The sequence below is a fragment of the Aquarana catesbeiana genome, linkage group LG04 (genome assembly GCF_042186555.1).
Source record: "Aquarana catesbeiana isolate 2022-GZ linkage group LG04, ASM4218655v1, whole genome shotgun sequence".
Lineage (NCBI taxonomy): Eukaryota > Metazoa > Chordata > Amphibia > Anura > Ranidae > Aquarana > Aquarana catesbeiana.
This window is the reverse complement of record NC_133327.1, coordinates 615,912,127-615,935,247: the sequence shown is the minus strand read 5'-3', so window position 1 is coordinate 615,935,247 and position 23,121 is coordinate 615,912,127. Positions and strand designations below refer to the sequence as shown.

At 48.4% G+C, this 23,121-nt stretch overlaps 1 protein-coding gene across 1 annotated transcript in view; it reads left to right on the top strand.

The window, feature by feature from the left end:
• The window catches only part of LOC141140784 (D-beta-hydroxybutyrate dehydrogenase, mitochondrial-like), a 51,357-nt gene that overhangs the window by 5,787 nt on the left and 22,449 nt on the right, over positions 1 to 23,121 (top strand). The window contains exon 2 of the mRNA XM_073628281.1: positions 14,371 to 14,523. Within this exon, the coding sequence (XP_073484382.1) occupies positions 14,371 to 14,523 (153 nt within the window). The remainder of the gene's footprint in view (positions 1 to 14,370; positions 14,524 to 23,121) is intronic.

Below are 23,121 nucleotides of genomic sequence, written 5' to 3'. Positions count from 1 at the left end.
AGCATGGCACAATATTGAACAACAAGCATGGCACAAAAATGAACCACAAGCATGGCACAATATTGAACCACAAGCATGGCACAAAAATGAACCACAAGCATGGCACAATAAACTTCCAATATTGCACAATAATTAGCCCCTTAGCATGGCAGAACAATTAAATCCCAGCATGGCACAATAATGTAGCACAGCAATAAACCCCCTAGGAATATGCATTAATAACTACCAGAACTACACAATTAACCCCCAACACTGTACAATAATTAACCTACAGGATAATAGCAGTCCTAGAGCAGGAGAGTGACCTCCTAAGTGTACCCAGAGCAGGAGAGTGACCACCTCAGAGTGCCCAGAGCAGGAGAGTGACCCCCTAAGTGTACCCAGATTAGGAGAGTGACCCCCTCAGAGTGCCCAGAGGAGGAGAGGGAGGGACCCCCTAAGTGTACCTAGAGCAGGAGAGTGACCCCCTAAGTGTACCCAGAGCAGGAGAGTGACCCCCTCAGAGTACCCAGAGCAGGAGAGTGACCCCCTAAGTGTACCCAGAGCAAGAGAATGACCCCCTAAGTGTACCCAGAGCAGGAGGGTGACCCCCTCAGAGTGCCCAGAGCAGGAGAGTGACCCCCTCAGAGTACCCAGAGCAGGAGAGTGACCCCCTCCATCCCTCCCTACAATGTATCCCCATCCCTGCCCAGCATCATCCATCCCTCTCCAGGATTCTGGCGAGGATGGGGAGTTCCCAGAGCAGGAGAGTGACCCCCCCCTAAGTGTACCCAGAGCAGGAGAGTGACCCCCTCAGAGTTCCCAGAGCAGGAGAGTGACCCCCTAAGTGTACCCAGAGCAGGAGAGTGACCCCCTAAGTGTACCCAGTGCAGGAGAGTGACCCCCTCAGAGTTCCCAGAGCAGGAGAGTGACCCCCTAAGTGTACCCAGAGCAGGAGAGTGACCCCCTAAGTGTACCCAGAGCAGGAGAGTGACCCCCTCAGAGTTCCCAGAGCAGGAGAGTGACTCCCTAAGTGTACCCAGAGCAGGAAAGTGAGCCCCTAAGTGTACCCAGAGCAGGAGAGGGACCCCCTAAGTGTACCCAGAGCAGGAGAGTGACCCCCTCAGAGTTCCCAGAGCAGGAGAGTGACCCCCTAAGTGTACCCAGAGCAGGAGAGTGACCCCCTAAGTGTACCCAGAGCAGGAGAGTGACCCCCTAAGTGTACCCAGTGCAGGAGAGTGACCCCCTCAGAGTTCCCAGAGCAGGAGAGTGACCCCCTAAGTGTACCCAGAGCAGGAGAGTGACCCCCTAAGTGTACCCAGAGCAGGAGAGTGACCCCCTCAGAGTTCCCAGAGCAGGAAAGTGACTCCCTAAGTGTACCCAGAGCAGGAGAGTGAGCCCCTAAGTGTACCCAGAGCAGGAGAGTGACCCCCTAAGTGTACCCAGAGCAGGAGAGTGACCCCCTCAGAGTTCCCAGAGCAGGAGAGTGACCCGCTAAGTGCACCCAGAGCAAGAGAGTGACCCCCTAAGTGTACCCAGAGTAGGAGAGTGACCCCCTCAGAGTGCCCAGAGGAGGAGAGGGAGGGACCCCCTAAGTGTACCTAGAGCAGGAGAGTGACCCCCTAAGTGTACCCAGAGCAGGAGAGCGACCCCCTAAGTGTACCCAGAGCAGGAGAGTGACCCCCTCAGAGTACCCAGAGCAGGAGAGTGACCCCCAAAGTGTACCCAGAGCAAGAGAGTGACCCCCTAAGTGTACCCAGAGCAGGAGAGTGACCCCATCAAAGTACCCAGAGCAGGAGAGTGACCCCCTAAGTGTACCCAGAGCAGGAAAGTGACCCCCTCAGAGTTCCCAGAGCAGGAGAGTGACTCCCTAAGTGTACCCAGAGCAGGAGTGTGACCCCCTCAGAGTGCCCAGAGCAGGAGAGTGACCCCCTCAGAGTACCCAGAGCATGAGAGTGACCCCCTCCATCCCACCCTACAATGTATCCTCATCCGCGCCCAGCATCATCCATCCCTCTCTAGGATTCTGGTGGGGATGGGGAGTTCCCAGAGCAGGAGAGTGACCCCCCCTAAGTGTACCCAGAGCAGGAGAGTGACCCCCTCAGAGTTCCCAGAGCAGGAGAGTGACCCCCTAAGTGTACCCAGAGCAGGAGAGTGACCCCCTAAGTGTACCCAGTGCAGGAGAGTGACCCCCTCAGAGTTCCCAGAGCAGGAGAGTGACCCCCTAAGTGTACCCAGAGCAGGAGAGTGACCCCCTAAGTGTACCCAGAGCAGGAGAGTGACCCCCTCAGAGTTCCCAGAGCAGGAGAGTGACTCCCTAAGTGTACCCAGAGCAGGAGAGTGACCCCCTAAGTGTACCCAGAGCAGGAGAGTGACCCCCTCAGAGTTCCCAGAGCAGGAGAGTGACCCCCTAAGTGTACCCAGAGCAGGAGAGTGACTCCCTAAGTGTACCCAGAGCAGGAGAGTGACCCCCTAAGTGTACCCAGTGCAGGAGAGTGACCCCCTCAGAGTTCCCAGAGCAGGAGAGTGACCCCCTAAGTGTACCCAGAGCAGGAGAGTGACCCCCTAAGTGTACCCAGAGCAGGAGAGTGACCCCCCTCAGAGTTCCCAGAGCAGGAGAGTGACTCCCTAAGTGTACCCAGAGCAGGAGAGTGAGCCCCTAAGTGTACCCAGAGCAGGAGAGTGACCCCCTAAGTGTACCCAGAGCAGGAGAGTGACCCCCTCAGAGTTCCCAGAGCAGGAGAGTGACCCGCAAAGTGCATCCAGAGCAAGAGAGTGACCCCCTAAGTGTACCCAGAGTAGGAAAGTGACCCCCTCAGAGTGCCCAGAGGAGGAGAGGGAGGGACCCCCTAAGTGTACCTAGAGCAGGAGAGTGACCCCCTAAGTGTACCCAGAGCAGGAGAGTGACCCCCTAAGTGTACCCAGAGCAGGAGAGTGACCCCCTAAGTGTACCCAGAGCAGGAGAGTGACCCCCTAAGTGTACCCAGAGCAGGAAAGTGACCCCCTCAGAGTTCCCAGAGCAGGAGAGTGACCCCCTCAGAGTTCCCAGAGCAGGAGAGTGACCCCCTAAGTGTACCCAGAGCAGGAGAGTGACCCCCTCAGAGTACCCAGAGCAGGAGAGTGACCCCCTCCATCCCTCCCTACAATGTATCCTCATCCCCGCCCAGCATCATCCATCCCTCTCTAGGATTCTGGTGGGGATGGGGAGTTCCCAGAGCAGGAGAGTGACCCCCCCTAAGTGTAGCCAGAGCAGGAGAGTGACCCCCTCAGAGTTCCCAGAGCAGGAGAGTGACCCCCTAAGTGTACCCAGAGCAGGAGAGTGACCCCCTAAGTGTACCCAGAGCAAGAGAGTGACCCCCTAAGTGTACCCAGAGCAAGACAGTGACCCCCTAAGTGTATCTAGAGCAGGAGAGTGACCCCCTAAGTGTACCCAGAGCAGGAGAGTGACCCCCTAAGTGTACCCAGAGCAGGAAAGTGACCCCCTCAGAGTTCCCAGAGCAGGAGAGTGTCCCCCTAAGTGTACCCAGAGCAGGAGAGTGAGCCCCTAAGTGTACCAAGAGCAGGAGAGTGACCCCCTCAGAGTTCCCAGAGCAAGAGAGTGACCCCCTAAGTGTACCCAGAGCAAGACAGTGACCCCCTAAGTGTACCCAGAGCTAGACAGTGACCCCCTAAGTGTACCCAGAGCAGGAGAGTGACCCCCTAAGTGTACCCAGAGCAGGAGAGTGACCCCCTAAGTGTACTCAGAGCAAGAGAGTGACCCCCTAAGTGTACCCAGAGCAGGAGAGTGACCCCCTAAGTGTACCCAGAGCAGGAGAGTGACCCCCTAAGTGTACCCAGAGCAGGAGAGTGACCCCCTAAGTGTACTTAGAGCAAGAGAGTGACCCCCTAAGTGTACCCAGAGCAGGAGAGTGACCCCCTAAGTGTACTCAGAGCAAGAGAGTGACCCCCTAAGTGTACCCAGAGCAGGAGAGTGACCCCCTAAGTGTACCCAGAGCAGGAGAGGGACCCCCTCAGAGTTCCCAGAGCAGGAGAGTGACTCCCTAAGTGTACCCAGAGCAGGAGAGTGACCCCCTAAGTGTACCAAGAGCAGGAGAGTGACCCCCTCAGAGTTCCCAGAGCAAGAGAGTGACCCCCGAAAGGTACCCAGAGCAAGAGAGTGACCCCCTAAGTGCACCCAGAGAAAGAGAGTGACCCCCTAAGTGTACCCAGAGTAGGAGAGTGACTCCCTAAGTGTACCCAGAGCAAGAGAGTGACCCCCTAAGTGTACCCAGAGCAAGAGAGTGACCCCCTAAGTGCACCCAGAGAAAGAGAGTGACCCCCTAAGTGTACCCAGAGCAGGAGAGTGACTCCCTAAGTGTACCCAGAGCAAGAGAGTGACCCCCTAAGTGCACCCAGAGAAAGAGAGTGACCCCCTAAGTGTACCCAGAGTAGGAGAGTGACCCCCTCAGAGTGCCCAGAGCAGGAGAGGGAGGGACCCCCTAAGTGTACCTAGAGCAAGAGAGTGACCCCCTAAGTGCACCCAGAGCAAGAGAGTGACCCCCTAAGTGCACCCAGAGAAAGAGAGTGACCCCCTAAGTGTACCCAGAGTAGGAGAGTGACCCCCCAGAGTGCCCAGAGCAGGAGAGGGAGGGACCCCCTAAGTGTACCTAGAGCAGGAGAGTGACCCCCTAAGTGTACCCAGAGCAGGAGAGCGACCCCCTAAGTGTACCCAGAGCAGGAGAGCGACCCCCTCAGAGTACCCAGAGCAGGAGAGCGACCCCCTCAGAGTACCCAGAGCAGGAGAGTGACCCCCTAAGTGTACCCAGAGCAAGAGAGTGACCTCCTAAGTGTACCCAGAGCAGGAGAGTGACCCCCTAAGTGTACCCAGAGCAGGAGAGTGACCCCCTCAGAGTTCCCAGAGCAGGAGAGTGACCCCCTCAGAGTACCCAGAGCAGGAGGGTGACCCCCTCAGAGTGCCCAGAGCAGGAGAGTGACCCCCTCAGAGTACCCAGAGCAGGAGAGTGACCCCTTAAGTGTACCCAGAGCAGGAGAGTGACCCCCTCCATCCCTTCCTACAATGTATCCCCATCCCCGCCCAGCATCATCCATCCCTCTCCAGGATTCTGGCGGGGATGGGGAGTTCCCAGAGCAGGAGAGTGACCCCCCCTAGTGTACCCAGAGCAGGTGAGTGACCCCCTCACAGTTCCCAGAGCAGGAGAGTGACCCCTTAAGTGTACCCAGAGCAGGAGAGTGACCCCCTAAGTGTACCCAGAGCAGGAGAGTGACCCCCTCAGAGTGCCCAGAGCAGAAGAGTGACCCCCTAGGTGTACCCAGAGCAGGAGAGAGACCCCCTAAGTGTACCCAGAGCAGGAGAGTGACCCCCTCAGAGTGCCCAGAGCAGGAGAGTGACCCCCTAAGTGTACCCAGGGCAGGAGAGTGACCCCGTCCATCCCTCCCTACAATGTATCCCCGTCCCCGCCCAGCATCATCCATCCCTCTCCAGGATTCTGGCGGGGATGGGAAGTTCCCAGAGCAGGAGAGTGACCCCCTCAGAGTTCCCAGAGCAGGAGAGTGACCCCCTAAGTATACCCAGAGAAGGAGAGTGACCCCCTCAGAGTTCCCAGAGCAGGACAGTGACCCCCTAAGTGTACCCAGAGAAGGAGAGTGACCCCATCACAGTACCCAGAGCAGGAGAGTGACCTCCTCCATCCCTCCCTACAATGTATCCCTGTCCCCGCCCAGCCTCATCCATCCCTCTCAAGGATTCTGGCGGGGATGGGCATACATTGTAGAGAGGGATGGATGATGTTGGGCAGGGATGGGGATACATTGTGGAAAGGGATGGATGATGCTGGGCGGGGATGTGGATACATTTATTTTTGAGGTGGGGGGTGAAATCTTGGGTGAGTTCCCACACTTTTTTTCCCCAGGACTTGACCCCTGGGTATGCCCCTAGATGAGTGGCTGCCACCACCATAGAGGAGATTAGGAGTCCCCCCAAGACCCCCCTTGTCTCAGCTCAGGTGCTCCATAAGGAACAGGCACTGCCTGGTGTGGGGAGGGGTTGGCACTGCCTTGTGTGGGGAGGGTTGGCACTGCCTGGTGTGGGAAGGGGCTGGCACTGCCTGGTGTGGGAAGGGGCTGGCACTGCCTGGTGTGGGGAGGGTTGGCACTGCCTGGTGTGGGAAGGGGTTGGCACTGCCTGGTGTGGGAAGGGGCTGGCACTGCCTGGTGTGGGGAGGGTTGGCACTGCCTGGTGTGGGGAGGGGCTGGCACTGCCTGGTGTGGGAAGGGGCTGGCACTGCCTGGTGTGGGGAGGGTTGGCACTGCCTGGTGTGGGGAGGATTGGCACTGCCTGGTGTGGGGAGGGGCTGGCACAGCCTGGTGTGGGGAGGGTTGGCACTGCCTGGTGTGGGGAGGGGCTGGCACAGCCTGGTGTGGGAAGGGGTTGGCACTGCCTGGTGTGGGAAGGGGTTGGCACTGCCTGGTGTGGGAAGGGGCTGGCACTGCCTGGTGTGGGGAGGGTTGGCACTGCCTGGTGTGGGGAGGGGCTGGCACTGCCTGGTGTGGGGAGGGGCTGGCACTGCCTGGTGTGGGGAGGGTTGGCACTGCCTGGTGTGGGGAGGATTGGCACTGCCTGGTGTGGGGAGGGGCTGGCACAGCCTGGTGTGGGGAGGGTTGGCACTGCCTGGTGTGGGGAGGGGCTGGCACAGCCTGGTGTGGGAAGGGGTTGGCACTGCCTGGTGTGGGAAGGGGCTGGCACTGCCTGATGTGGGGAGGGGCTGGAACTGCCTGGTGTGGGGACAGGTAAGTCTATAATAAGGCTTACCTGTAGGTAAAATTAATATCTCCTAAACCTGTACGGTTTAGGAGATATTTCCTTTGCATGCAGCCACTGACGTCAGCGACGCATGCGCTCTGAATGCCTGTCTGAAGGTCCGGCAGCATCTTGCCGGGAAGAAGACTCCCGCACGCATGCTCGGAAGTGACGTCATCGCGGCTCCGGCCACTCACAGCGCCAGAGCCGCGAACCCAGAAGAAACGCAGAGGGCAAGATGTCAGCTCCCTCGGCGTGGACGATACGGGGAGCTCGTTCTAAGGTAAGTATTTCATAATGAGCTAGTATGCGGTACATACTAGCTCATTATGCCTTTGCCCTGCAGGGTTTTTTCTTTCCTTTTTTTTTTTTTTTTTTGATGTGCGGGTATACAATCGCTTTATGTTTGAGGGTCTATGTGAGTTTCATATTGGGAGAGATAAGGTGTTTTAATTGAAATTAAGGTGAAAGTTCTGTAAAGTGGTACTGTATATGAGAAAGATAGAAGCTTTTGTAGAAAGTCTTTGTATGTTTGATGGCCGGTTCACACCGGTGCGATGTCAGAGATTGGATGTGCGATGCGATTTCAGCCATAAAGATCGTATGGCTGAATTTACATCAAACTCCCACACAGGGGCGGATCCAGGGGGGGGCAACGGGGCAATTGCCCCCTCCGAGAAATGCAGGTGAGTGTCACTGTGAGAGAGCCGCCGGGCGGTTCTGTGAGTAAAAGAGCCGCCGGGCGGCTCCGTGAGTAAAAGAGCCGCTGGGCGGCTCCGTGAGTAAAAGAGCCGCCGGGCGGCTCCGTGAGAGAGAGAGCCGCTGGGCGGCTCTGTGAGTAAAAGAGCCGCCGGGCGGCTCCATAGGTGACAGAGCACTGCTGACATGTGTGGCCAATCAGGGAGCAGGCGGGCGGGGGAGCAGAGAGATGACATCATCTCTCACCGCCCGCCCTGCATCCCTGCAGTTCCCCACCACCATGCAGGCAGCTGCGGCAGCAGAGAGATTACATCATCTCTCTGCTGCCTGTCTCTGGGACACAAGAGACCACCTTAGCAGGTGGCAAGTGACAATCTGCATCTGGTGACAGGCGACATGGCAAGTGACAATCTGCAACATGTGGCAGGCGACGTGGCAAGTGACATGCAAGTGACAATCCGCAACGTGGCAGGCGACGTGGCAAGTGACAATCTGCATCTGGTGACAGGCGACATGGCAAGTGACAATCTGCAACATGTGGCAGGTGACGTGGCAAGTGACATGCAAGTGACAATCCGCAACGTGGCAGGCGACGTGGCAAGTGACAATCTGCATCTGGTGACAGGCGACGTGGCAAGTGACAATCCGCAACATGTGGCAGGCGACGTGGCAAGTGACAATCTGCATCTGGTGACAGGCGACGTGGCAAGTGACAATCCCCAACATGTGGCAGGCGACGTGGCAAGTGACAATCTGCATCTGGTGACAGGCGACGTGGCAAGTGACAATCCGCAACATGTGGCAGGCGACGTGGCAAGAGACAATCTGCATCTGGTGACAGGCGACGTGGCAAGTGACAATCCGCAACATGTGGCAGGCGACGTGGCAAGTGACAATCTGCATCTGGTGACAGGTGACGTGGCAAGTGACAATCCGCAACATGTGTCAGGCGACGTGGCAAGTGACATGGCAAGTGACAATCCGCAACGTGGCAAGTGACAATCTGCATCTGGTGACAGGTGAGGTGGCAAGTGACAATCCGCAACATGTGGCAGGCGACGTGGCAAGTGACAATATGCATCTGGTGACAGGTGACGTGGCAAGTGACACACTCGGGGTTCCCACTGATTCTGCATTATGGTGAGTTAAACTATTTAATTTTTATAACAATGTAATAATAGTAATAATGCGCTTCAATCATCCTGACACCATAACAACCATGGTGCCGTGATGATTTAAGCGCCAACACCAGCCATTTCCCCGATAGATGTACCCCAAAAAAATATATTTTCTGGCAGTGCCCCTCCCGAGACTAGACTCTGGATCTGCCCCTGCTCCCACAGGATCCTTTTTTTTGTCCACAGCAGAATCTGATCGCATGGGTGTTCACACCCATGCGATCCGATTCCCGTCCGAGTTTGCAAATTGCACTGCGATATGCAAACTGATTTGGGGGTGTCATTAACTTTTACCTGACACTCCCAGCAGTTCGCCTAGGGCAGTGTGAACTGCCGCTGGGAAACATGCGATGTGGGAACCCCCAGTGGATTTGCAGCTTTCCCGCATCGCAGCAGTGTGAACCGTCCCTAACTGAGAAATCATTTGTAGCAGAGAGGGATTTGACCCCTCCTTTATGTGTCCTGTGTGTGTCTGTGTAAAAAGGATGAGATAGGCTTCCAGAGATATCCTGTGTGAGACGGTGTCTGTGAAATGAAGCATATTGTGTTCATTTTTGACCAGCTATGAAATGACTAGTATAACATGTGATGTTGAAAAGTAGGTGATGTGAAAAAACTTTGTAAGGTAAAAGGATGTTTTTAAATACTTTTGTAGGAATAAAATCCTAGTTAGTTTTTGCTATGTAACTCTAAAATTATTTGAAACAAAGAATGAAAATAGCTGATTGTGGCTGACACCCTTTAAATTCCTAAAATCTGCCATGATTATTATAATTATTTAAATGTTTAGTTCTCCATTCCAGCCTGTTTGGTGTGAAAAGGGAGGAGGCTCCACCCATTTATAAAAACTGTGTGGGTCTCCCCAATGGAAGACATTTAAACAAGATAACTGACTACACAAGTTCTGTATAACATGTTAAATGTATTACCAAACGAATGCCCCGTACACACGGTCGGACTTTGTTCAGACATTCCGACAACAAAATCCTGGGATTTTTTCCGACGGATGTTGGCTCAAACTTGTCTTGCATACACACGGTCACACAAAGTTGTCGGAAAATCCGATCGTTCTAAACGCGGTGACGTAAAACACGTACGTCGGGACTATAAATGGGGCAGTAGCCAATAGCTTTCATCTATTTATTCTGAGCATGCGTGGCACTTTGTCAGTCGGATTTGTGTACACACTATCGGAATTTCCGACAACGGATTTTGTTGTCGGAAAATTTTATATCCTGCTCTCAAACTTTGTGTGTCGGAAAATCCGATGGAAAATGTGTGATGGAGCCTACACACGGTCGGAATTTCCGACAACAAGGTCCTATCACACATTTTCCGTCAGAAAGTCCAACCGTGTGTACGGGGCATAAGAGTAACAGCATAAGATAAGACAATAATGAATGATCACTGGAGAGGTATAACATGTTAGGTCTGACTCACAGAAGCATGATCAGATTCCATACACAGCCCCCCCCTCTTTCCAGTATATGGGAGGACAGGTCCCGGGTGCTTATAGGCAGAGAATGGGGAATCAACCTCAGGCTGTTACACCCTCCCCCCCCCCCAGTCAGATGCTGAGACTGTGACAATGCCTAATGCCCCCAGTTGTGACACTCTCAGTATAATTAGATTAGAAGCTGAAATAACAAAAGCAAGCAATAGGCACACAGGGCAAGTGTCCACTTCCACCCCAAAGAATCCCAACGTCAGTAACCAGACTCTTGCCCCATCCTTCAACTTAGCTATGCAAATGTCCCTAAGGAAACATACTGTGGGGAATACCGGACTCCAGTCTACACCCCCTTTTTACCACAATGGACCTACTGAACTGGAAAAGAGAAGATATGGACAGTCTTATGCCGCGTACACACGGGAAATGTTAGATGTGAGCTTGTTGGCGGTAAGTCCGACCGTGTGTATGCTCCATCGCACAATTGTTGTCGGACTTTCCGCCAACAAATCTTGGCTAGCAGGTTCCCAAATTTTCCGCCAACAAATGTGTGTTGTCGGACAATCGTGTTTGCACAAGTCCGTCGGACAAAAGTCCACAGTACAAACACGCATGCTCGGAATCAAGGACGAGCCAGAAGCGCTTGGCCTTGTAAAACTAGCGTTCATAATGGAGATATCACATGACTATTGGACTTCTTTATCGGCTCACCGTACGTCACTACGTTCGTAATTGTTGGCCAACATTTGTGTGACCGTGTATGCAAGACAAGTTGGAGCTAACACCCTTCAAACAAAATTCCACGGTTTTGTTGTCGGAAAGTATGATCGTGTGTACGGGGCTTTAGAATGTATCGGACAGCTATTTTAGAGCGGATGAAGTCAGTCTGCAAGAGACATCAAAAGGAAACTACAGAAGCAGGCGTGGTTAAACAAAACGGGAAGAAGATCGGAGAATGGAGCAGAAAGTTGATTTACTGGCAGAAGTCCTGACAGGAAAGTTCAGAGAAGTAGAGAATGCTTAGACGGAAGCTCGAGTTGGAAGAAGAAGAAATAGTATGTGTTGAAACTGGAAAGCCGTTTATATGCATGTTGCAAGAAGAAGAAGAAAAGTGTATGTTGCAAGGACAGGAAGTATGTGCCAAAGATGACAAGTTGTCACTGTGTCAGGAGATGTAAGTTTGAGTCCCAAATCAAGTAGAGGCATTGATGGATTACAAGGGAAATCACTGGTTCACTAACAGCCGGATAGTCAAATACCAGGCTATGCTGTGTAAATATCCCTGAATCCATTTAGAGACTGTTAACACCCCAAACCCAGCCACTCTGCTTCCCACCCTTACCACCTCACCCAGACCCTTAGCATATGACCGCCTTCAAGTAATGGATGAAGTCTATGAAAGCCGGCGAGACTTGAAAGACAGTGCCTTGGGAAAGTCAGATGTTGAGTACTTCACTGATGGCAGGAGTTTTGTGAAAGATGGGGGATCTGTTATGTTGGCTACATAGTGGTTACACAGGAGGAGTGATAGAGGCAGAAGCCATACCATAGGGAACCTCTGCACAGAAAGCAAAACTAACCGCATTGACCAGAGCCTTTCAACTGGCTGCTGGACTAAAACTGAACGTTTATGTAGACTCTAAGTATGCTTTTCTGACTCTCCTTGCTCATGGAGCCCTGTATAAGGAAAGAGGACTTATTCCATCTGGAGGGAAGAGCATCAAATATGGGACAGAAATACTGGCGCTTTTGGAAGCAGTATGGGCCCCCTCTGCAGTTGCAGTGATCCACTGTAGGGGCCATCAAAAGGGAGGCTAGAGGAAAAAGGAACGCAGACCAAGCAGCCAGAGATGCAGCACTACAGTGGCCCCCACCACTGATAATGGCCCTCCCTGTTCCCAGTGCCACTCTTTGAATGGGATCCGGTCTATACAAAGGCAGAACAAGAATGGATAGAGACTAAAACTGGAAAGTACAGAGAAGACCGGTGATACCAACTGCAGGACGGGAGAATTGTCATCCCAATTGACCCCTCCCCCTCGGAGGACCACCAAGTTTGAGATGAAAACGTTGATGGAAATCACCAAGGACAGGGGCATGTATGTCCGAGGATGAGACCCAAGAGCGTTCCTCCAGACCGTACCCTTTCCAATGCACCAGGTACTATATGCGCCCACGGAACCTACGGGAGTCCACAATGGACTGTACTTCATACTCCTCATAGTTCTCAACCTGTACAGGGTGAGGACGAGGAAACGAGGTGGTAAAGCGGTTGCAGACCAAATGTTTTAATAAGGAGACATGAAATACATTTGAGATACGCATATTAGAAGGAAGGTCTAATGCGTAATCCACTGGGTTAATCCTGCGAAGAATACGGAAAGGCCCAATAAACCAAGGTGCGAACTTCAGAGAGGGAACACGAAGTCAGAGGTTGCTAGATGACAGCCACACCCTGTCCCCAACCTGGTAGAAAGGCGCAGGCAGGCGTCTGCGGTCAGCATGGATTCTGTACCTATCATTAGCATGTCACAAAGCCTCCTGAACTTGTGCCCAAGTGGAACGAAGACCACAGAGATGCTCCTCTAATGCAGGAATACTCTGCGGAACAAATAAGTCAGGCAACATGGAAGGTTGGAAACCATAGTTCGCCATAAACGGGGACAATCGGGAAGCAGAATTCAAGGCACTATTGTGAGCAAACTCCACTCACGGTAAGAAGTCTGACCAGTTAGCTCGCTAACAAGTTATTCAGAAGTTTACACAACTCTTCAGGAATGTTGAAATATATACACGCTGTAATGGTTCATAAGACACACCCAGCTCCTTGGCATGAGCGAGAGCTGTGTGTCTTTTTGCTGGCAAAAATAAAAGGTTTGTTTTTCTTAGTCTGTTGTCCATAGTTACTACTGGTTTCCCAAAATTGATAGAGCTTTTTTGCTGCAACAACATGACACTGGGGAGGGAAAATGGCTAATTGGGCCCAATGTGGACATTTTCACTTAGGGGTGTACTCACTTTTGTTGCCAGCGGTTTAGACATTAATAGCTGTGTGTTGAGTTATTTTGAGGGGACAGCAAATTTACACTGTTATACAAGCTGTACACTCACTACTTTACATTGTAGCAAAGTGTCATTTCTTCAGTGTTGTCACATGAAAAGATATAATAAAATAATTTTAAAAATGTGAGGGGTGTACTCACTTTTGTGAGATACTGTGTGCGTATATATATATATATATATATATATATATATATATATATATATATAAAACACTATAAATGAGTAAGTAACAAATTGTATGCAAAACATACACTGCGCTGCACCCGCGGGTTACCTGTGCTTTGCCATAGACATCTATTGCATTGGATCATTTTTGGTGCGTTTTCTGAAAGTGCCATATAGCAGTCTCAGTAAACAGTTCTTCAAATTAAGGTCACTGTAGAAGACAGGGATAAGCTCACTCTTTGCTACTGAAGGAAATAAAGTTCAACCTTCGCATACCAACCTCAGCTATTTAGTATACTAGTTTTAAAACTGTGGCATAATTTGGTTCTAGATGGATCCATTGGATTTTAAAATAAATGTCTGGATGTATTTCTAACAGCTTAAAATATAAATGGCAACTAATATTAAAAAGATAACTAAATCATTTTGTAGACTGTGGATCCAGGGCATCAAATTGCCATTGGTCATGAGATCAGGAATAAACACGTTTTGAAGAATCAACTGAAGGTTTAGATCTCTGAGAATATATATATATATATATATATATATATATATATATATATATATATATATATAAAAAAAAATATATATATATATATATATATATATATTAGCTTTATAGCCCTGTATCTTCTCTTTAACCTGGCTTGCTCCTGGCTATGTAGTACACACACAGCTCATTCCTGGGCATCCATTTCTCCAGGGACATGTGCACTGCAGAGTGCAGATAACGCCACAGTATCCATGATACCAGTGAAATCCTCAGTCTAGTACGCACAGCTCTCTTTGCAGTATCCATGTCACCAGCTAGAGTTGCATTTCAGCAAATATACCTCATTTCCCATAATCCATGCCATCAAAATGCCCCATCTCTGTCACATGCAGTGCCCCATGCCTCTCGATTACAGGCAGAGCCTCATCCTTCTCTGTTATAATCAAATTCATTCCATGTCTGCCTTTATTAAATTTGCTTAATTATTTGAAATTTTATATATATTTCCTTTTATTTTATGGAAATAAAATAATTTATTTTCTTTTAGGACTGTGGGGTATTGTTAATAATGCTGGCATAAGCATGTGGGGACGTTTTGACTGGCACACAATTGAAGAGTACCGGCGAATTCTAGATATTAACCTACTTGGAAGCATTAGGATCACACTCGCTTTTTCACCGCTGATACAGAAAAGTAAAGGTGAGATATGGTTGTTTTCCTTGCTGTTTTTAGGCCAGGCATTTGGGGCTTGTACCACACATCCAATGGCAAGCATTCAGAGGTATCTTTGGTTTATATTGCACATCTTCTGGCCAGTGCCCAGTGTGACGGCAGTCCCCCCACCCTCTCACAGATTATCCACATAGACATGTGAAACCGAGACAGAAGTACAGTTAAATCACACTTGTTTAATAATAAAAGTAAATGGAACAAACGTAGTCAAAACATAGCCAAAGTTTGGTAACCGGAACGGATAGTCAGACAAGCCAGAAAGTCAGGAAGCCAGGGAACAGCGTAGTGCAAAAGCAAGCAGGATCTGGAGCCAGAAGGAATGTCAGCCAAGCAAGTCTTTAACAGGAACGCAGGAGATAGTCTCTGTAATGTTGACCAAGGCGAAGGCAGAGATCATCTGGACTGGATGGCTTAAGTAGACAGGACTGACGAGCAGGATATCATTAACAGGTGAGTCACTGTGGAGAGATAAGAGCTGGTAATTAGCGGACAGCTGAGCGGCCAGCTCAGAGAAGGAAGGGCTGAGCCCAGCCCTGACACATACATCCCATAATACTTTGCTCACAAGGCAGACACAAACAATAGAACAATGGAATACAGTCACACCCCAAATGACCCAGCAAACAGTCCACAACAGTATGAGACAATATACTATATATATATATATATATATATATATATATATATATATATATATATATATACATACACACAACATTCCAGTGTGGTTGTACAGTGAGTCTGACTAGTACAGATCAGACTGGGCTTCTCGGTCACCCTGTGCCCCGAATGGACACAGGGTAACCTACACATAGGAGATGCCATGGGAGCTTCCAGTGCTCTCCAAGGTAAGCTGGGTTCCACAAGCCCCCCGTCCAAAGTGACTCCCGTCACACCCAGGTTTTGAGACTGCAATATTCTTTACCTATTTGGTAACAGAGAGACTCCTTCATAAAAAGTTTGCTAATAATAAAACAACTTTAAGCGGTAGTACACTCCACTTTGTGATTTTTACCTACAGGAATGCCTATAATGCCTGTAGGTAAAATGAATATCTCCTAAGGCTCCATGCACACTGGAGCTCATAAACAGCCGTTTTTGGAGTTTGGGCGTTTTTTTTTTTAAGCCCCATAAACTCCACTCTATGTTATCCTATGTGTCCATGCACACATGGACGTTTATCAGCAGTGGGGTTTATGGGCTGTTTTCTGAACGCCATAAAATTGCGTACAAGAGCAGTCCTGGAAATGCCAGACACCGGTAAAAGGTGTTAAACGAGGGTTATCGCTGTAAAAAGAGCGTTTAAGCCTCGTTAGGCATTTCTCTGCCTCTATTCAAAATCAATGGTTCCCTATGGGAGCCCATTGATTCGAATAGAAGTGCGACTTGTGTGCTGAGGATGAAGGGGAGCCCCCACCAGAATGGAAAAAAAATTGGCGTGGGGTTCCCCCCTCAGACGATACTGGACCCTTCAGTCTAGCATGGGTTTTAAGGGAACCCCCTACGCCGAACAAACAGCGTGGGGGTCCCCCCAAAATCCATACCAGACCCTTATCCGAGCACGCAGCCCAGCTGGTCAGGAAAGGGGGTGGGGACGAGCGGGCGCCCCCCCCTCCTAAACCGTACCAGGCCGCATGCCCTCACCTGGGGAAAAAATGTCAACAAAAAAAACACATTACACTGGTTTTTAAAGTAGTTTATTAGGCAGCTTCGGGGGTCTCTTCCGACTTCAGGGGTCTCTTCCGCCTTCTTCCCCTCTCCGGCCTCTTCTCCGCACTCTCCGGTTCTCCTCCCGCCGTCCGGTCGTCTTCTACCGGGTTCTTGTGCTCTTTTGCCCGCTCTTTTGCTAGCTCTTGCCCGGTCTTCTCCATCGTCTTCTTCCCTCTTCTCTTCTTCTGATGTTGACTCGAAGCTCTCTCCCGCTGTAATGCCGTGTGCACGGTGTGCGACTTATATAGGCATGCGGCGGGGTCACCGGGTGATGTCATCAGGTGACCCCACCCCTTATGACGTCACCGTCCGGGGCATGATGGGACGGTGACGTCATAAGGGGCGGGGTCACCGGATGACATCACCCGGTGACCCCGCAGAAGACCCCAGCAGAAGACGACCGGACAGCGGGAGGAGAACCGGAGAGTGCGGGGAAGAAGGCGGAAGAGACCCCCGGAGCTGCCTAATAAATTACTTTAAAAACCAGTGTAATGTGTCTTTTTAGTGACACTTTTTCCCCAGGTGAATGGGTAGGGGTACAATGTACCCCATACTCATTCACATAGGGTGGGGGGTTGGGATCTAGGGGTCCCGTTTTTAAAGGGGGCTCCCAGATTCCCATAAGCCCCCACCCGCAGACCCCGACAACCAACGGCCAGGGTTGTCAGGAAGGGGCCCTTGTCCTCATCAACATGGGGACAAGGTGCTTTGGGGTGGGGGGGCGCAAGGCCCCCCCTGCCCCAAAGCATCCACCCCTCATGTTGAGGGCATGCGGCCTGGTACGGTTTAGGAGGGGGGGCGCTCACTCGTCCCCACCCCCTTTCCTGACCAGCCGGGCTGCGTGCTCGGATAGGGGTCTGGTATGAATTTTGGGGGGACCCCACGCCATTTTTTTTGGCGTAGGGGGTTCCCCTTAAAATCCATACCAGACCGAAGGGTCCAGTATCGTCCGAGGAGGGAACCCCTTGCCAATTTTTGTTTTCATTCTGGTGGGGGCTCCCCTTCATCCTCAGCATACAAGTCGCACCGCAAGTTGGATCATCATGATCCGACCTGCGGTGCGACTTCTATTCAAATCAATGGGCTTCCATAGGGAACCATTGATTTTGAATAGAGGCAGAGAAAGGCGGCTAAAAGCCAGTGCGGAGTAACATGCATTGACAGCAATGCAAAACGCTGATAAAATCGCATTTTTAAAGCAGCGTTCTCCTGGCAGCAATCCGACGTTCAGATTGCTGAGCGTCCTGTGTGCATGGAGCCTAAACATGGACCGTTTAGGAGATATTCACCCTGGATGCAGCCAGTTATATACTAGCGCATGCGCACTGAAGATCCGATTTATCTTGCTGGACCTTCAGAGCTTCGTGTCGGAACCGAGGGACGTCACCGCAGCTTCGGCCAATCAGCCAGAGCATGCGAACCCGAACGAAAGACTGAGAAAAGATGTCAGCCCTCTCAGCGGTGATAACGCTCTGATGGAAGGCTTCGTTCCAAGGTAAGTATTTTATAATGTGCTAGTATGCGTTGCTTTACAGGTGTTTTTTTTTCCTTAAACAGCTGCGGTTTACTACCACTTAAAGTGATTGTAAAGTCTCAGGTTTTTTTCTCTAAAAATACCAAACATGTTAGACTTACCTGCTCTGTTGCAGTGGATTTGCACAGAGCAGCCCCGATCCTCCTCTTCTCGGGTCCATCTTCTGTGCTCCTGGCCCCTCCCTCTTGTCAAGTGCCCCCACAGCAAGCAGCTTGCTATGGGGGCACCCGAGCTGAGCCACAGCTCCCTGTGTCCATTCAGACACAGAGCTCCGCCCCTGCCCCCTCTCTCTTCTGATTTGCTGACTGACTTTGACAGCAGCGAGAGCCAATGGCGCTGCTGCTGTGTCTCAGCCAATCAGGAGGAGCGTTTTGGATGGCTAAGGCACTCGTGGACATCTCTGGAGAGAGATGGGCTCAGGTGAGTATTATTGGGTGCTGGAGGGCCACTGCTGCACACAGGTTTTTTATCTTAATGCATAGAATGCAATAAGATAAAAAACCTTCTGCCTTCATAACCTCTTTAAGGTGAGCAGCCTGTTTTTCCGCACTTAAAGTGATTTTAAAGTCTATTTTTTTTAAGTAAAAAAATAACAAGCATGTTATACTTACCTGCCCTCTGCAGTGGTTTTGCATGGAGCAGCACAGATCCTCCTCTTCTTGTGCCCCCCACTGGCTCTCCTGGCCCCTCCCTCATGCAGAGTGTCCCCATAGCAAACAGCTTTCAATAGGGGCACCCGAGCTGAGCCACTGCTCTGTGTGTCTATTCAGACATGGAATCGTGGCCCATCCCACCCCATTTCTCTCCTCATTGGCTGACTGACTTTGATTGACAGCAGCGGGAGCCAATGGCGCCGTGCTGGTGTCTCAGCTAATGAGCAGGGGAGTCCCAGGTAGCCGAGCCTTCCCACAACATCACTGGATCTAGATGTGGCTCAGGTTAATAATAGGGAGAGTTGAGTGGGGCTGCTGCACACAGAAGTTTCTTTTACCCTAAAGGGGTTGTAAACCCATTAAGGTGAAAAAACACCTGGCAGTGACTGTCCCCTCAGCCCCCCTGTTTTACTTACCTGAGCCCTAGAATTTCACCCGACGGGGACGCGCTGTCCCTCTGCCCGGGGTTCTCTGTTCTTGATTGGATAGATTGATAGCAGCGCAACCATTGGCTCCCGCTGCTGTCAATCAAATCCAATGAGGCGGGGGACGGGCCCGAGTCATACATTCGGCGGCTATGGACGCCAAATGATAGACTCGGGAGCGCGTCCGCAAGCCCCCATCTGATGTGGGGAGGAGCCGCGAGAGCCGCCGAGGGACCCCAGAAGACGGTGTTCGGGGCCACTTTGTGCAAAACAAGCTGCACAGTGAAGGTAAGTATGACATGTTTGTTATTTTTTGAAAAAAATAATCAAAGCTTTACAATCACTTTAATGCATAGAATGCATTAAGATAAAAACCTTCTGCCTTTAAAATCACTTTAAGTGAGCAGCCTGTTTTTCCAGTGAGTGTGCAATACAGCCATACTAGAGCATGGAAGCATTTTTACTTGGATATTCATTTGATGAACTTTATTGGATTATCCAATTATTTATCATAACTGAACTGATGAACTTGATATTCAGCGAATGTACACATAATGCGATCACTGTTTTTGAATTTTTATATTATTGAACTTTGCACATTATTTAATTTTTATCTCATGCATATTTTATGTTAATTAGAGCGCTGCAATTTATATGACTTTGTAAGGTTTAAGGGAGAGTATACTGCCTCTGTTCACTATTGGCTCTTTTCAGTGTGTAGCACCGACTTTCTGTTGTTTTTTACTAAAAATAAAACAGCACTTAAAATGTGTATAAAACCCCTGGGCTTAGTGTGAAGTAAACAAATCCAAGCAATATAAAATGAAATGTTCATCTCAGAGAAAGCAGCACTCTAAACAGGGTTTGAATTAGGGGTGCACTGAATAGGAATTTTGGTACCAAAACCGAAAATGAAGGATACACTAGGCCAAAAACGAAAACCGATACCGAAAATGACAGTTTTTTAAAATAATAAAACGTTGATATATAAAATTGTGTTATATTCGTTATTCGACTTTTTAATTATCATGAATTTAACGAATAAAAAATAAAATATAGTAATGTAAAATAAGTATTTTAATAAAAAGTAAACCACATAAATTGGACACAAAAAATAAATACAAAATGAAATAAAGAAACTTACAGTAACAGTACATATGCTACACAATAATTAATAATAATAAAAAAAATTAAAATAAAAAACCAAACAGGCATAATATAAAATGCCAAAGACTAAGAGACTCTATGTTTGAGTAGACATACGGTATTTGCACTGTTTACTGTGCAAAAACAGAAGAACCATAAAACAAGACAGAGGGCGCACAGGCTATTATACAGATCATGCTACTAAACCGTCAGGTCAGTTGTATGAAAGCTTGTTGTCAAAGTAAAACATCAGCTTCCAGTCCACGATACATCATCATTCACATAATATAATGGGAGTGGGACAACTGGAAAACCCAAAAACAGGTTAACGTGTTTCAAGGACTTGCCTCTTCCTTTGAGCCAGAGCTCCGAGGAGAGGCAAGTCCTCAAAACACGTTAGCCTGTTGGGGTTTCCAGTTGTCCTATAGGTGATGTGATATGATGTATTGTGGACTGGAAGCTTACTGACAAGGTTGATAGAGTACACCTGTTGGTTTGTTGTATATTACTTACCATATTAACAAAGAGAGGTCTTTCTTAAGATAATGCACTAGGCCGGTGCACCCTCTGTCTTGTTTTATTTCAGACAGTTTATCCATTGACTTCCCTAGTCATAAGAGGGCATCAAGGCGAGGCATGTCCAGTAAAGCCAGCAGGGAAAAATGTAGGCAGCAGTCTGGGGCCCACTTCTAAGCACCGGAGATTGTAGAGTTGATTTACTAAAATTGGAGAGATTGAAAAATTTAGCGCAGCTGAGTATATTAGCCAATGAGCTTCGAAGTTCTTGTTCAAAGCTTTGACAAAAAAAACTGGAAGCCAGTTGGTTAACCTAACCTTGCACCAGGTTTTGCACTCTCCAGTTTTAGTAAATCAATCAAACTCTGAGTGTTTTCCTATTCAGTTTCATATCTCTTTAATTGCAAAGTTACTGAGCAGAACAAACTGTTATAAAATTAAATAACAACTAACTGTCGTGAATAATCAGTCAAAATAAGTTGTGCCTTTTTAAGGACAGGTTTCCCGCACAATAATTATTATTGAGTAATTTTTAACGAAGATATTTTTAAGATACAAAATCAATCTCTATGACACAGTCTATGCTTGTGAAACTTATTCACGGAGACGTGTGGGCATACGAAACAGTTATTTATTGGTTAACAAACACAAATAATCACATGGAATTAAGATACCGATTGCGTTACATGAACGTCTTGAAAATCAATAAAAACACTTGCAAAAATGGGCGTACCGTCCCTTTGACCTAATACCACCATGATAACTTCTCGGTAGAATCAATAACCTTGTGAAATTGACAATTAAACAAAACATCTGTATTTCACACGTGCAACTGTTACTTTGCTGCAGGTAAGTAAGTGGTCAAAATTGTGAAATAAATTAGACGTTTGTTTTGTCAATAAACGTGGCAACTATGCACAAAGAAAAATATAATGAAAAATTTGAATCTTTAGAGAAAAATCTACAAGGCGGTTATTGATTCGGGAGAATGATTATCAATTGTATAATATTCAATACATCAATATTTGAGAGAACATATCAATATTTGAGAGAACATACAAGATAAAATCAACATGACATAATTACCCATTCCAGGATGGCTACTGTTCCTATCGGCTGGTTACCAGAGTTAAGATGGCTGCCGTAGTTTCAAAAATGGATATTCTTCTTGTGACCTCTGAGTTCTAAGTATTAGGTGTTGAGGAGTCTTCATGAATGTAAAGATATGTATTCATGCATGGTGCATGAGTGTCAGTCTGGGAGTGTGTGTGTCTCCCAGTGTCCCCCCTCAGGGTGGATCCCTGAGCTCTCCCCCTGAGCTCTCCTTCCTCTCCCCTCCTTTCCATCTTACTTGCCTCTAAATACCATTTCAGATAATAAGACCATAAAAATTATAATGGCTCTGCCCAAAAGGACGTGGCCACTTCCCATTGGGTTAGGAGACTTAATTATTAACCTCCTCTGGAAATTTAGTGAGTTCAAATAATACCACCTTCAACCACCAGGTGTCTCACATGTGTTTTGAGTCCATCCTTTTAAGTTAATACATTCTATTTTCATAATGTGTATAATGGTAAGGATAGTATATACTTTTAGATATTCTGGTAATCGGTCTAATGTAAAATACACTCAGTATAAGTTTGATTAGTCACCCTTACATAACTTGGTTATATATCTGTATCTCTATAAATGTATGTCTATACAGGCTGGTCTATCTAGGAAATACACACGTTGTTATATATTTCATCAATACTACATAAAAATGATTATCTATATGGAAACCTGTATAACTTCTGGTATCTCCACTGCATATTTGTTTATCTAAGCATAGGCTACAATCTTATATAATTATAATCATAATTATATGTTTTTCCTAATACTAATTAGTTTCTTAAAACACTTCTACTTATAAAATCACACTTTCATATATATTTTCTTCATATCAAAGTTGTTGGGTCCGCAGATGCCAAAATTATAATATGTCTCTGTGACCTACAATGTCATAGATAGTTTGAAATGACTTATAATAACCTTATAGATACTTTTAAAATATTTTTGACTGGCACAATATTCAACTCTCTCTAACGTGTTGAGATGGACCTTGAACATTCCCACTGGGTGTTTAGAAATGACTTGTTTGACTCTAAACCATCCTAAAAGTTCATACAATGAGTTTTGTTAGCCAAGGTGTTAGCTATTTAAACAGTCCATCATTTGAACACAATAGGGTTATGCCAGGTGAGGTTATCTCTATGTAGCAGAATAGTCTGTATAACCTTGTATCCTGTGGCAGCTTTTGTTTATTCACAATACCATGTAAATATCTCCTTGTTTTGTGACAAGAGCAGTTTTTGTTCCAACAGTTTCCTTTACAATACATGCTTGTAAAAGTCTTCAATATTTGAAGTAGTAGAGAAAGACTTGGTCAAACATGAGAACGTCAATTTTGTCCTAAAGGTCTCCAAAAGGGCAACAGTTCAATTATTTAACATCATAGTTCATCTACTTTTTGAGGCCTAAGCATCTCTCATGTTTCTGCCAGTAAATATAAAATATATTTCTTCATGAATTCACAACATAA